Below are 13,808 nucleotides of genomic sequence, written 5' to 3' on the forward strand. Positions count from 1 at the left end.
TGCTGGAGTAGCTAATCTCATCCATGGCTGACTCTTGGCTACATGAAGTCCTCTCATCACCCTCCTTCCCAAAGAGACTATCTTAGTAGATACAGTAAACCATTGTTCCATGGGGATCTTAGAAAATAGTCCTTGCTTGTTTCCATCAAGTTGGTTCCAACTCATAGTGACCCTATGCACAACAGATGAAACACTACCTAGTCCTGTGCCATCCTCACAATTTTGTTACACTTGAGCACAACTGCCTAGTGCCAAGCTATCTCAATAGAGGGCTTCCTCTTTTTAACTCATAGCACTCCTATGCAGTTTTTCCAAGACCGTATCTTAAGTGGAGCAGACAGCCTCTTTTTTCTCCTTCAGAGTGGCTGGTAGGTTTGAACTGCTGACTTAGCAGTTAGTAGTCCAGAGCCTAACCCACAGCTCCACCAGGGATCCTTAAACAAGCACTAAAATCTTCTTTAAAAAAAAAAAAATCTCCATATACAAATTCCCCCATACTTAACAGGAGGATTGCTAAGAAATCATGCTATGCCCGTAACACAGAACAAGTTAAATTATAAACGATCTTATAAAAACGTCGAGGTAGAAAAGCACCAAATCCCACGTTTGGTTAGAAATAATATTTATTATCCCCTCCCCCGCATTACAGGTTACTTCTCAGAAACATGAGGATATTATCCATATCCTCATCAATTACAGTTTGTGGGAAATCAACTTAACTCATTTCCTGCCAACAATATATTGCTACCAGTTTTTAATACAAAAGCCATTTTACATTTCCATGTTAGTTCAAGAATAGCTTCAAGTTTTAATGTTTTAGACCAAATCAAGACAATCTTTGTTTATAACTCACAATTTCCTGATAAATCCCCTCCCCCCAGCCCCTAAAAAAATTCTATATCCTAAGTGATAAACTCTTCTTGTACATTCAGCAAACTTTATATTGGAAAAGAAAAAGAACTGAGATAGGTATTTATTTTACTTTCGTGCACAGTAATAAATCTAGCTGAGCTTGCTTTGCAACGACGCTTGCATAAAATAAATCATACCTTGTCAAGTTTCGATGGTGATTTCTTGAAATGTAGCTATGAAGGCTTGTACACTTAATCCACTGAAATTTCCTTCTAATTTTTTAATGTGTAATTAAACCATCACCATAAGGAAAAGCTTCATCCCAAAATGATGTTTTCCCTTTCCCTCAGCTATTTCTCTCTTAAACACCTGATTCGTCTCTCAGATCATGTAAAGAGATATATTAAAAGCACAGAAAAGAAAAAGTTAGCTTGCTGACATAATGCCCTTAAGTTTGCTGACATAATGCCCACATTTTAATTTTAAAATGTAAAATCAGAGTTAAAGCATCACTTAATTCTTACAGTACATTATTAATTACTGAACAGTGTCCCACCAACTCAGAAATAATCCTTCCCTGGTTCTCTTCTTCGCATTTAGTAAGTGTATAACCAATGACTCAATCAAAGAATGTGCTTATAATATACGCTGCTGGTTTAACTTTAGAATTAAAAGTTTCAATATTGGGCTATTTTCAAATATAGAAATGCTATGAATGGCATATGAACTATTAATTTTGTTTTCAATGACCTACAGGAGGAATTCACTGAATAAAATCTTACAAGACGAAATGCAAATTTGTATACCTATATATAGATGGATCATGTATATATTGAACCTAACAAAAGTTTTAGAAGCAATACTAACACAATTCTGATTACACATTCCTAAAGTCTTAGTAATTGTTTTAAAGATGCATGTTATAAAGAGACGTGTTTGCAAAAGGCAAAAATTAAGACTCAACATGATCTTCGAGGTTTTCAAAATTACTTCAAAAGCTGTTTCTATCCCCCATAGAAGAAAACTATGCATTTATCATAGGAAAAAAAATTATAAAAAGATAATGCTAACATGTTAAGAATTCACAAAAACTATGCTGTATATCCCAGAAAAGTCATACCTAATTAAGGAAATCACAATTATGATTTATTAATATTATATTATAGACATCACCATCACCTTTCCTCTTTAATAATGAGAGGGTTTAAGTTTGTGTTGTTTTTAAACTTACTTAACTAGTGCCACAGAAATTCACGTCCCAGTAGCAACAAGTTAAACAAGATTACAAAATAAGGCATTCTGATCATGTGTCATGAAAGTTAACAGGCTTAGGATAGTAAACTAGGTTGTCATTTCTGTAATTCTATATTATAAAAAAATTATACACAAAGGCAATCTTCACACACACAAAAATTAATCTAGTTGCTACTTTCCAGGGAAACAGAAAAACAAATAAAATCCTCACCTTTGGCTATTTCTCCTACTGTCATAAACAGAGGCAGATCTTTGTTAAACAACAAAGCCCAATTTTGGAAATGTGGATGAAGTGTATTTGATGATTCCATTTTTAGTATGTCTTTAAGTCAAACATTAAATGACTTTCAAGTTATAAACTAATCTAATTTGACAAAATCCCTGTAGTGTTCTTTTAGGGGGGAAGTAGACTAAGCTTCATGCACCCTGTGCACATGCCCCAACATAATCAACCTTTTCCTGAAATATTGCGTAGGGCTCCAAAAGAATCTAGACTCCTTATCACCAAGCTGCAGCATGTATATAAAGGGCAGCAACGCAACTGTTTTTTTGTTTGTTTGTTTTTAGCACAAGGTAAAAGACTGTCTGAATGAACTTTGAAACAACTAGTACCTTGAACAACTATTTTACCAAGATGAACTCTAAAACACATGGATTTTAACATTTGGACTCAACTGCCTGTTGCACTTTTATATTGATTGTTGCTTAAATTAACAAAAACAGAACATGGTTCAGTATTCTACTGTGTAAAGGTCTTAAAGCAATGGTTATGTCAACAGGTAAAATGCACCTAATTTGGGTCTTTTTACCCCTCTTATTTAAGTGTCTTGTACGATAAGTTCTTCACAGTTTAAAATATTGTGAAGATATATTTATGCAGAACTATATTTATATTCACATACACATTATGTACACACGTTATGTATTTCATGTACCCATAAATACTGAATATGTGTCAGTTGGATATCCCACAACATATGTAGGAAACCTGAATAATAGATTGATATGGACTATGAAATGATTTCCCAAAATACTAAAGAGACAAGATTATTATGAATGATTTTAACAAAAGTTTACCTTTTTTTTACATCGTGCCTATTTCCCAAGAGGTAAATATGCTTTATAGACAATTTTTCTACTTTTGTGAAGTGAGGCAGTAGGGACAATATCAGCTGTTATTTTTCACAACCAAGGAGCCTGCCCAGGATCACATACTTTTTAACAGGAGCACAGTAAAATATGGAGATCTCCTAAATCCCAAGGTCTCCAGTTGCCAGGTTAAATGTTCTTGTGAAATTAATGTTTCCATCATTCACTATTACTTTATAAACAGCAGGATTCATTTCCAAGTCCTCATATACTTTTGAATATGCATTATACTCATACCACAGGGAAATCAAACTGATTTTTGGTTTTTGGCAGATGAAAAAGTCAAACATTCAGTGTGATTATTAATTCAGTGTTAACTTCTCCAGGTGAAGTACGACACAGCTGGTTGGTCTACTGGGAAGATACAGTCAGTGTCCAGTCATGGCTGAAGAGCTCTCAATCCAAACAGGTACTGCATGGATCCAATCTTGCAATGTCTTTGAGGTCTTTTCTATCTCCACATATGGTATATACATATAAATAGGCTTCATAGCACAAAATGTACAGTTACCATGAATCAGTTCACGTTTAAATGACAAAGAACTTAGGGGTGAACTTTAAAGGCCAAGAGCTCCTCAGAGTGCATGTTGTTTAAAGATCTAAGGTCTGGCAATTTTAAAAGAAGTTTTGTAAAAATAGAGGCCTCATTTGGATGGTTTTTCATTATTAAAGTCCTTAGTGCACGTATGAGGGTTTCCTGTAAAGCTTCCACAGAGTTGACATTTTCTATTCCAGATCGATCTAGTGGGTTGTAAAGAGAGATAGATATGAAGGACAATCATCAGCTTCATTAAAAATATTCAAAATAAGGTTTTTACACAGTGGAATAAAAACAAAAAATACTATTTTTAAAAGCTCAATTGTTAATTTTTAAGCTATTTATTATTAAAGCATTGGTTGTTTAGCACCACTGAGTCAGTTCTGGTTCACAGTGACCCTATACATGGTTTCCAAAGCTGTAAATAGTTTCTGAAGTGGAAAGCTTCACCTTTCTCTCAAGAAGCAGCTGGGACTCAAGCCACCCACCTAGTGGTTTACCACGCTATGGTAGCTTGCATGTGCTGGAATGCTGAAAGCAATACCACCAGAAGTTAAATTCCAGCAGGGTATCAGGAACTAAACTTATACCCTCTATACTTATTTATAATACCAGTAAGACAGCCTAGGGGGAAAGTCCTATAGCAATCTACTTCAAAAAATTAGACAACAGATCACAGACTAGTGCCCAAAACCAACTGTTTACTTTGGATGCAGCATCAGGAAGGAATAAACACTGAAGAAGGATATCAAGCTTGGAAGAGGGCTAGGTGAGGGAAACCCTCAATAAGATGTATTCACAAAACAGCGGAACAATGGATGTTAGCATACCAACTCCTGAAGATCTACAAGACCAGGCAATGTTTCTGTTAGACCTGGTCATCATGAGTCAGAGCTCTCACAATTACAGCTAACAACAGTGGAGTTTGTGCATGGATTTTTTTCTCATCAGCAATGATTGTATTTCCTCCCTTCACAGTAGGAGGTATATTGCCCAGGAAATATTCAGCAGTATCTATTATAGAGGTTGGATTTGATGAAACACATCTACAAAGAAGCAAAATTCTCTGGCATTTATGCCCTTTTCATATTTTTTATAAGGAGGTCTAAAATTTAATAGTAAAAGGCAAACAAAAAAGTTTAACCCTAAATGTAGAAAAAAAATAATGAAAATAGATTTGTATTTAACAAAATCTGAATTATCATTACAACTATGGGATAATTCTCATGGAAGAAGTAGAATATTCAATAATGGTTTGGGAGTCATTAATTTTCCAGATAAAATTGTTTCATAGACAGAAGGGCCCTTATGTAAACATACTTAAAGCATTCAACAACACTTCCAAGAGTCTCTATTGCCTTTGACATTCAAATAATTGTTTTTAAAACACTCTTAAAATTCATTAATTCATTTGCCAAACACATAGTAAATGTATGTGCTAGTTGCTAATGTAGCTGTCAGGGAATTAGAAGTGAACAAAACAAGTCAAAACTCCTCCTATAGGGAACTTACATTTTGGCAGAAGAAAATAGTTTGTATCATACAAGGTGGCTTCAAAAGTTTGTAGGAAAACTGTATTAAAAGATACCAGAATTCTTCCATGATCTTTTTGAAACCCCCTATACTTACACAGAGGGGTCCTGGTGTGGCACTGTGGGTTAATGTGCTGGACTGTCAAGTCAATTTGAACTGCAAGGTCGGCGGTTCAAGCACATCATTCACTCCTTGGAAACCCTATACAGGGTCGCTATGGGTCAGAACCAACTCCATAGAGTTGGTTGTTGTTAACAACAATATTTATACAGATATTTATAATATCAATAATCGGGAGAGAATAACAGTGAATCCACACAAAATTTCTAGATGGGAAAAGAGAAGGAAATGGTAAATGGGAAAGAATATTTGAGTCAGAACTGGTATTGTAAGTGGCTAGAATCCTTCAAGGATTATTTTGTGCTTTATAACCTATACTTCTCCATACAAATTCATAACTTCAGGAACTTGGATGCCTATACGTGGAAATTTTAATCTAATTATATTTTTATGAAAGGCATCATCTTGATGATTCTAAGACCAAAGGGCTTAATTACAAATGTGGATAGATCATAAACCATCTTCTGGCAACTGATATATCAGATTGCACAGTATGAAGTAGAAATTCTTCTATTTAACAGTGTGTTGAACACTACACTACTACCTGTACAGTCTAACTGACGACACATCTTCTACTTCTTTAAGACCAACCGACTGCCATCGGAGTTGATTCTGACTCATAGCCACCCTGTAGGGCAGACTAGAACTGTTTCTTAAGGGTTTCCAAGGCTGTCAGTCTTTACAGGAGCCAGTAGCCTCATCTTTCTCCTGCACAGTGGCTGGTGGATTTGAACCATCAAGCTTCTGGTTGGCAGTTCACTACATAACCCACTGTGTTACCAGGGCTCTATTTCTTTAGGAGGTTCTTTATCCCCCTCTCTCACAGTTCACTCTACCACAATCCTCTCTAACGTCTATTTTACACCTTCAAGGATGGAAGTTGAATTCTTTCAGTAAAAGCGCACCTAACATGCCAGTTCCCAGTACTCAACTGGACATGACTGTTGTCACTATATACAACCTAGTCTGAAAAAGTACTTACCTTCCAGGAACAATTTCCCTTCTCTCCATAGTATCAGGACTCTTCCAACTTCACAGGCAAACATCATCTTTGAAATGTCTCTCTCCCTCAGCATCTAAAGCTATTCTGTTTAACAAGCAGTGTAGTGGAAAGCTTTGAAGCCAGATTAATGGATGTTCAAATGTCTGTTCTGCCAATTATTAAAGATGTGACCTCAGGCAAATTATTAAACACCTTTGTTTCTCAAATTCCTTGCCTGTATAAATGAAGATAACATAACCTAACTCACAGTAGAGTTCTGTTGTGAGGAGGAAATTATATGAGACCTAGAATTCAACGAGCATTTGTTTTGACAACAAAAAAAATTGAAGGCCAACTGTAGGTTCCAAAGTAAATAAAAAGTTACTTTACATATGAAGCAAACAAAAATAACTGCCTAATTCTAATCAGTTCATGAAGAATATGAAAAAATTCATTTATTATCAGATACTAAGAAACTTCCCCTTCAAGTGGCACAGTTTTGGGTACAAATTTGCAGCACTAATTCTAACATTTCAATCCCATTGTGTGGTTCTACACAGAATACAATTTATATGATACTATTAATACTGGGTTCTTTAAAGTTTCCATTTTTACAATCAATCAACCAATAAACAAAGCATGGAGTACAACTAGTTGTAGAAAAGAATGTAAATGTTATAATTCTTGACGATATAATAGAAATGGTATACCTAAAGGAGCCAGTATATGGAAGGACGATAATGTGTCTCCCTGTGCGACAGGGCTTCTAAAGGTTCGTTGGGGGAAAAAAATCTGTTCATTCCATTTTTATATCAACTTTTTGAAGCACCTTCATTCATATAATGAGAAGATTCTACCTAAATGATCTAAGAGAAATTATATAAAGTTGAAGGACCAAAAAATGTGAGTATATTAGTTTTTAATGTAACCAAAAACGTAAATGATAAAAAACTGCATGAGAAAAAAGTGAGCAAGCATTTTTAAATACCAGTTACAGGGTCGCTATGGGTCGGAACCGACTCGACGGCACTTAACAACAACAACATCTACTAAATAAAAAATGTATGCAGAAGCGTATTAGTTAAGAGTTGGGTGAGCAACCATCATAACAATTAAAAAGATAGATGGTTAAGACTTTAGTTCTTTGAAGGACAGGACTGAGTAGAGAAGGAAAGAATTTTATAGCCTACTCAAGATTTTGGAATTTTATTTTCCTGTCTAGATTTTAAATTAATGATAGTCCTGTATAACTGACCAAGATTTAAAATTGATATGAAAACTATCAATAAAGGAAAATAACATGGTGATGGTGGTGGATGTGCACCATGGAGTCAGTTCCGACTCATAGCGACTCCGTATAGTTTCTGAGGCTGCAAATCTTTACAGGAGCAGAAAGCCTCATCCTTCTCCTGTGGAACAGCTGCTTCACTGCTGACCCTGAGATTAGCAGCTTAACTCATAACCACTACACTACCAGAGCTATTACAAGTAAAGAAAAGAACATGTTATTTGTAAAATGTATAGATCTGTGCATGTAACATGTGTTTACATCTCTTCAAATATGTTGTTGCTATTAGTTGCCATTGAGTTGGCCTCCAATTCATGGAAATTTCATGTACAACAGTATCAAACCATTGTAATCCACAGTTTTCACTGACATTTTCATAAGTCCATCACCAGACATTTCTTCCTAATTTGTCTTTCCTAGTTTCACCTGGAAACACCACTGAAACTTGTTTAGTAACATAACAACCCCTAGTCTCCACTAACAGATGAAGAATGGTGGTTGTACTTGAGGAGCACTGGCCAAGAACTGAACTGCATGGAAGGTAAGAATTCTACCACTGAAACACCACTGTCCTCGTTGTCATATATAGTTAAAGAAAAGTTACCATCAAGTCTACTCTGCATCATGGTGACCCCATGTGCTATAATATATAACTGCTCCATAAGGTTTTCATGGCAAAAGGAACTCTGGTGGCGTAGTGGCTACAGGGCTGCAATCTCAAGGTCAGCAGTTAGAAACTACCAAATTCCATAGGAGAAAGATAAGGCTTTCTGCTCCTGCAAAGGTTTACAGCCTTGGAAACTAGACAGGTTCACTATGAGTTGGAACCAACTCCTGCACCACCACCAATCTTTACAAAGGCAAACCACCAGGGCTTTCTTTCACAGTATTGCTTAGGTTTAAACTACCAACCTTTAGGTTACTTCTTGTTAAGCTGTTCAGGGACACTAGTTACATTCTTCACATTATGCCAGCATTCTCATTTTTCTGTTCTAAGCTGTTCTGTTTCAGTAATTTAGCTTTTCCTTCCCTCTACTTTCTCACCTTTGCTTTAGAGAATTGTTGACAATTTGGTCTCATTTAGAGGGTGTGTTAAGAGTGCAATTCTCACAAGTGATATTTATTTTCTGAGTCAACATGTGTTAGCTAAAAGATAACTTCAGGAGTATCTCCGGGCAATAGTCTCAAGGGGTTCTGTAGTCTCAAATGATGCGACAAATTTGGATTTTTAAAGAATCTGAAGTTAAAGAAACCATATTATTCCTATAATCAGAAAAAAACAACAAGGCTTCTTCTAAAACTGAAAACAATGTTTGTAGTTGAAAATATAAATTCTATGAATAGCATACAAGGGGGGCTTCAAAAGTTGGTAGAAAAATGGAATTAAAAGATAAAGGGGTGGGGGAGATAATGGAATGTTTCCATGAACAGTTCCTTACCACTCCTTTCTCTCAACTATCTCTGGGATGTGGCCCCTTCTTCATCTCCCCTTGCTCTAGTCGTCAAGAGTTTGCTCCACTGCCTCCTATCTCATGAATCTTCACCAGCCTTCTCAACCTGACTCTCTAGCTCTAATGGACTCACCCAGTTTAAAAATGTAGAGCTAATATCAAATCATTGCTTTGTTCATGCTTAGTCATTTCCCTACTTAAGAAGATACATGGATTTTCAGCTGTCCCATATGTCAGGTAATAGTTCCCTGCTTAACTCTCATAGTTTTCATTCCATAACTTGGTGCTTGCTCCCCTAATTTTTGCAAGTTTTTTATCCCTCTCTTGCCAGGCTCTGACCACGTGCCCTCCCCCATGCCTTGACATCTCTTATCCACACAAAAATAACTAAGTATCCATCCTTCAAAGTCTAGCTCCATTCCCATCTTTCTCACAAAGCCTTCTAAAATGAATTCTTTCTTTCTGTACTTACCTCAGTTAAAACCCCATAGTTTTTAACACTATAAATTTTTTTTTTACATTCCTTATCTTTCAGTTATCTTTCAATGGAAGTGAAACATTTTGAGAGCAAGCTTGTACTTAACATTCTTTATCTTTGCTCTGGTGTGTCGATGTAAGGTAAGCACTAAACTGGTAATCCCAAGTAGCTCTTGGGAAACTCTATAAAGGGTCTCTATGAGTTGGAACCAACTAGATGGCACGCAACAAGAACACATATTCATCAGGTAAAAAAATTAACAGGCTTACCTTAAAAGATTACCTTTGGTTTCACAGTAAGATTTATCAATCTGCTTATAAACCCAAACCAGTATTAACTACTTCTATCAAGACACTCTGCAGAACAGCAGGCAAAATGCAAAAGGCACGACAAGGTTACTAAGTAAATAGATATCCCTTACTGGCATAATCTCTTCAGACTATTTCCATGTCATAAGTTCATTTTTAGCTACCTAGGTAGAAAGGATCAGAAAAAGTAGCTAATTGTGCTCCAAAATGTCCTAAGTATTTATACTACTGATATGCAAAGAACTTTCTCTTCTTAAGCGTTTTTCATTTATAGTTTAGTCACATAATCAGGGAATATAACTGAACCCTTTAAAACTAAATTATTTTCTGCTTCGAATTTTTTGTTGAAACCATGTGTTTTCAGTAATGAAAGACATTCTGAAATTTAAAAAAATCTTTTGAATACAGATTTTAATACAATTGTTAAGTGCTGTTGAGTCAGTTCCAACCCACAGTTACCCTGTATAGGGTTTCTGCGGAGTAGCTACTGAGCTTGAACCACTGACTCTGCAGTTCAACCCGCCTTTGCAGTCCAGCACCTTAATCCACAGCGCCATACCAGGTGCCATCAAGTCAGTTCTTATTCATAGTGACCTTAAACAGGATTTCCAAAGAGTGGGTGTGGGTTTGAACCACCAACCTTGCAGTTAGCAGCCAGATGCAAAAGTGGAGTTTGTTGTTAAGTGCTGTCGAGTTGATCCCAACTCCTTGTGACCCTGTACAGGGTTTCTGAGGAGCAGCTGGTGAGTTTGAATTGCCAAGATTGTGGTTCATAATCCAGTGCTGATCCTATAAGCACCACATCAGCAGTAGGGGGTAGCAGTTTCCAATTAAATTCAAAAGGTAGAAAAGTAGGTGGATAATATGTTCTGTGAGTCATGAAAGGGTTAAGCTCTACAACCCTCACAGTGCCTAGCACAATGTCCTTTACAAACTATTCTTACTATGTAACATAGTTGTTAAGTGCCATTGAGTTGGTTCCAACTCATAGCAGCCCTGTATTAGGTTTCCAAAGAACACTGATGAGTTTGAGTTTGAACCACCAACCTTGTGGTTTAAACCAACCTTGCAGACCAGTGCTTTATCCCAGAGCACCACACCAGGATAATGTTGTTGTTAAGTACTGTGGAGTCGGTTCCGACTCAGAAACAACTGGTAGTTTCAAACTGCTGACCTTGAGGTTAGCAGCCCGATTCGTAACCACTATGCTAGTAGCACTTAAATACGAAACTTCAAGATCATAAAAATTTACTGTAAAATTCCCAACATTTATTTAAAAATATACATTGTTAAATGCCATCGAGTCAATCCGATCCATAGTGACCCTGTATAGCGTTTCCAAGGAGCAGCTGATGAGCTTGAACCACCGACCTTGCAGTTCAAACAACCTTGCAGTCTGACACATTAACCCACAGCACCATATCACACCTAAAACTTGAATAGCATTTTCTAGGATATCCCTAAAAGTCTCTGGGTCTCAATTTGCAATTTGTTATTAAGAGCAACAATCTCTGCTTTAATGCCTACTAAATTAAAATAGTTAGATTAAGAAACAACTGCAATCTAAATGCAAGACACCAGAAAACTTGTGAAACTCCCTCCATCAGTGAATGAGTATCTATTCTGTGCCAGATACTGTGTGGTAGGCTCACATGGTGCAAACGCCTTCATGTGATAAAATGAAGAATAGAAGACCAAAAAGGATAAAATTACTTACCTAAATCACACAGAAATCTCAGTGGCACAGCTGAAACATACCACACTAATACTTCTACCATTTTTAAGTAACTCACACTATATTTTAATAATTACATTCATATTAGCATCACCTGTCTAGAGTTATTTTTCCAAAAATTAAACGAATGAAAAAAAATGTGGACTCTTTAAAAAAGTTAAGAACAAAAGCTAAAGACTAAACAGCGGTAAATGCACAACGCAGATCCAAAAGCAGTTTTTTGACTTTTACTATCATGATGAAAAAAACAGCCATGTGAAAATAACAGGTTTATATAATTTAGCATCTTCCTGAAGGCTTTTTCTCCCCTTTAAACACCTTCTCCCTTGTTTGTCACCTTTTATTTCAGGTGTTGTAGATTTTAGAACCAGCTTTCTTACCTGCAGACACCAGGACAACTGCTGTAAATAGACTCATCTCTTCATCACTAAGTTGGAGGGAATTTAGCTTCTCACTAAACTCAAACATAGAGTTCAGCAGGTCTCCTGCTCCCATTGAGTGTAGATCATCCACACTATACTTCTTTCCACTTAAAAAGGTGACAGTACGCTCCTTTGCATCAAATAATGATGCAAACCGTACCATTAAAACCTGGGGGAAAAAAGATTTACAGGTATTCAGAGAAGCACAGCAACAATACTAAAGAAATAATCCAGTGCTAAAGTCCATTTAAAAATACCGTAAATGTAAAAATGAGTAAAAGAAGAAAACCTAAGACAAAGTTGTTACTAAAGCAATAAATATTCCAAGATCATAAAAAGAAATTCTAACCACCAATGGCCGAATACTTGAGTGCTGTGATACTCTGAAACCCTACTAATAAAGATTTTAAAATGCAAATATGGAATTAAGTAGATAATAATCCCAATAAGTCATCCTGGCACAAACACATTAAAAAAAGTCTTTGGGCTACCAAGCATATCACATGGTCTTAAAGAGCATTTCAATGCAACAATCCTTGAAAACATTAAAACATCAAATACAGCCAAAGTAACACCTTATGATGGACCCTAAGAGACTATTCCAAGAACCCATAACCCAAATAGATTATACACAAAGAAAGCTATTAAAAGTGTTACGAGCACTAAGTTATAATTGAAATCAAATCAAATCATTCAACAATTACATAATATAGTGCTTACATACACCAATCCCTCAAGCTCAAAAACCCCTGTACAGGGTCGCTATGAGTCAGAACTGACTCCACCGCACATAACCACAACCACCACCACATCAATTCCTCAATTATATTAAACAGTGATTTCCAATGTGATACAATAAAAACCAAGACTTATTTTATCCAAAGCAGAGTGAGTCTTCTATTAAGATGAGATTAATTACAGAACACAGCAATCCCATAAATCCCAAGTGGAAGGAACAAGAACACAAGTCCTAGAGTCCAGAACCCTATATTGTAATCGATGTATTATTTTACTGGTCAAGCAAGAAGAAAGTCTTTTCACCTCTCAGGGTCTCAACTACCTAACTGCCAAAATGAATAAAATACACTTGATTACTACCTGTTCCTTCTGGTTTTGAATCTTAAATCTAACGTTTTCCTTTACACTTAAATTAAAAGGAAACACCTATAGGCCAGGATTTTAATTTACTCCAAGCTAATTTAATTATGAATATGGCTGATTCTCTATACATGATAGGCATTGGATCTGAGAAAAGAGAAAAAAAGAGATGAGGCAGGGAAGAAGGGACAGCAAATATTTAAGTGTGTTGTGTTACTGAGCTGGCCATGACTTGATACCAACAGCAACTGATCATTCAATCTTGTGGTACCATCCAGACAGAAGTAGCGAGCATATACCCCTGGCACCCTAGCTCCTTTCTTCTGTTAAACAAAGGTTCAGAAGTTTGGACTATCAGACATCAACTCCACACCCACCACCCCCTGGTGAGTTCTGAGCTGCTCCTGAGGCTTCTTCTTACCTCAGCAGCAGAGAGAAACCATGAAGCAGATGACACAAGAAGAGGTACTATCTGATTTTGTCCTACTGGAGCTAGCAGTGGCTGCCCACAGCTCAGACTGAATGCATCACTACTCAAGGAGAAAAAGTAGCCTAGGATACTGGAATGAGATGAGGCTCCAAGGACCCAAGGTAGCACAT

General features: G+C 36.5%; 1 protein-coding gene across 1 annotated transcript in view; it reads right to left on the reverse strand.

The window, feature by feature from the left end:
• Positions 1-3,324: 3,324 nt before the first annotated feature.
• NR1D2 (nuclear receptor subfamily 1, group D, member 2) overlaps positions 3,325-13,808 on the reverse strand; it is a 40,490-nt gene continuing 30,006 nt past the window's right edge. Inside the window, exons 7-8 of the mRNA XM_006851627.1 lie at positions 12,069-12,279; positions 3,325-3,996 (exon numbers count right to left, since the gene is read on the reverse strand). Coding sequence (XP_006851689.1) covers positions 3,800-3,996; positions 12,069-12,279 — 408 coding nt within the window. The 3' untranslated portion in view covers positions 3,325-3,799. The remainder of the gene's footprint in view (positions 3,997-12,068; positions 12,280-13,808) is intronic.

Source organism: Chrysochloris asiatica, unplaced genomic scaffold, assembly GCF_000296735.1.
Source record: "Chrysochloris asiatica unplaced genomic scaffold, ChrAsi1.0 scaffold00030, whole genome shotgun sequence".
Lineage (NCBI taxonomy): Eukaryota > Metazoa > Chordata > Mammalia > Afrosoricida > Chrysochloridae > Chrysochloris > Chrysochloris asiatica.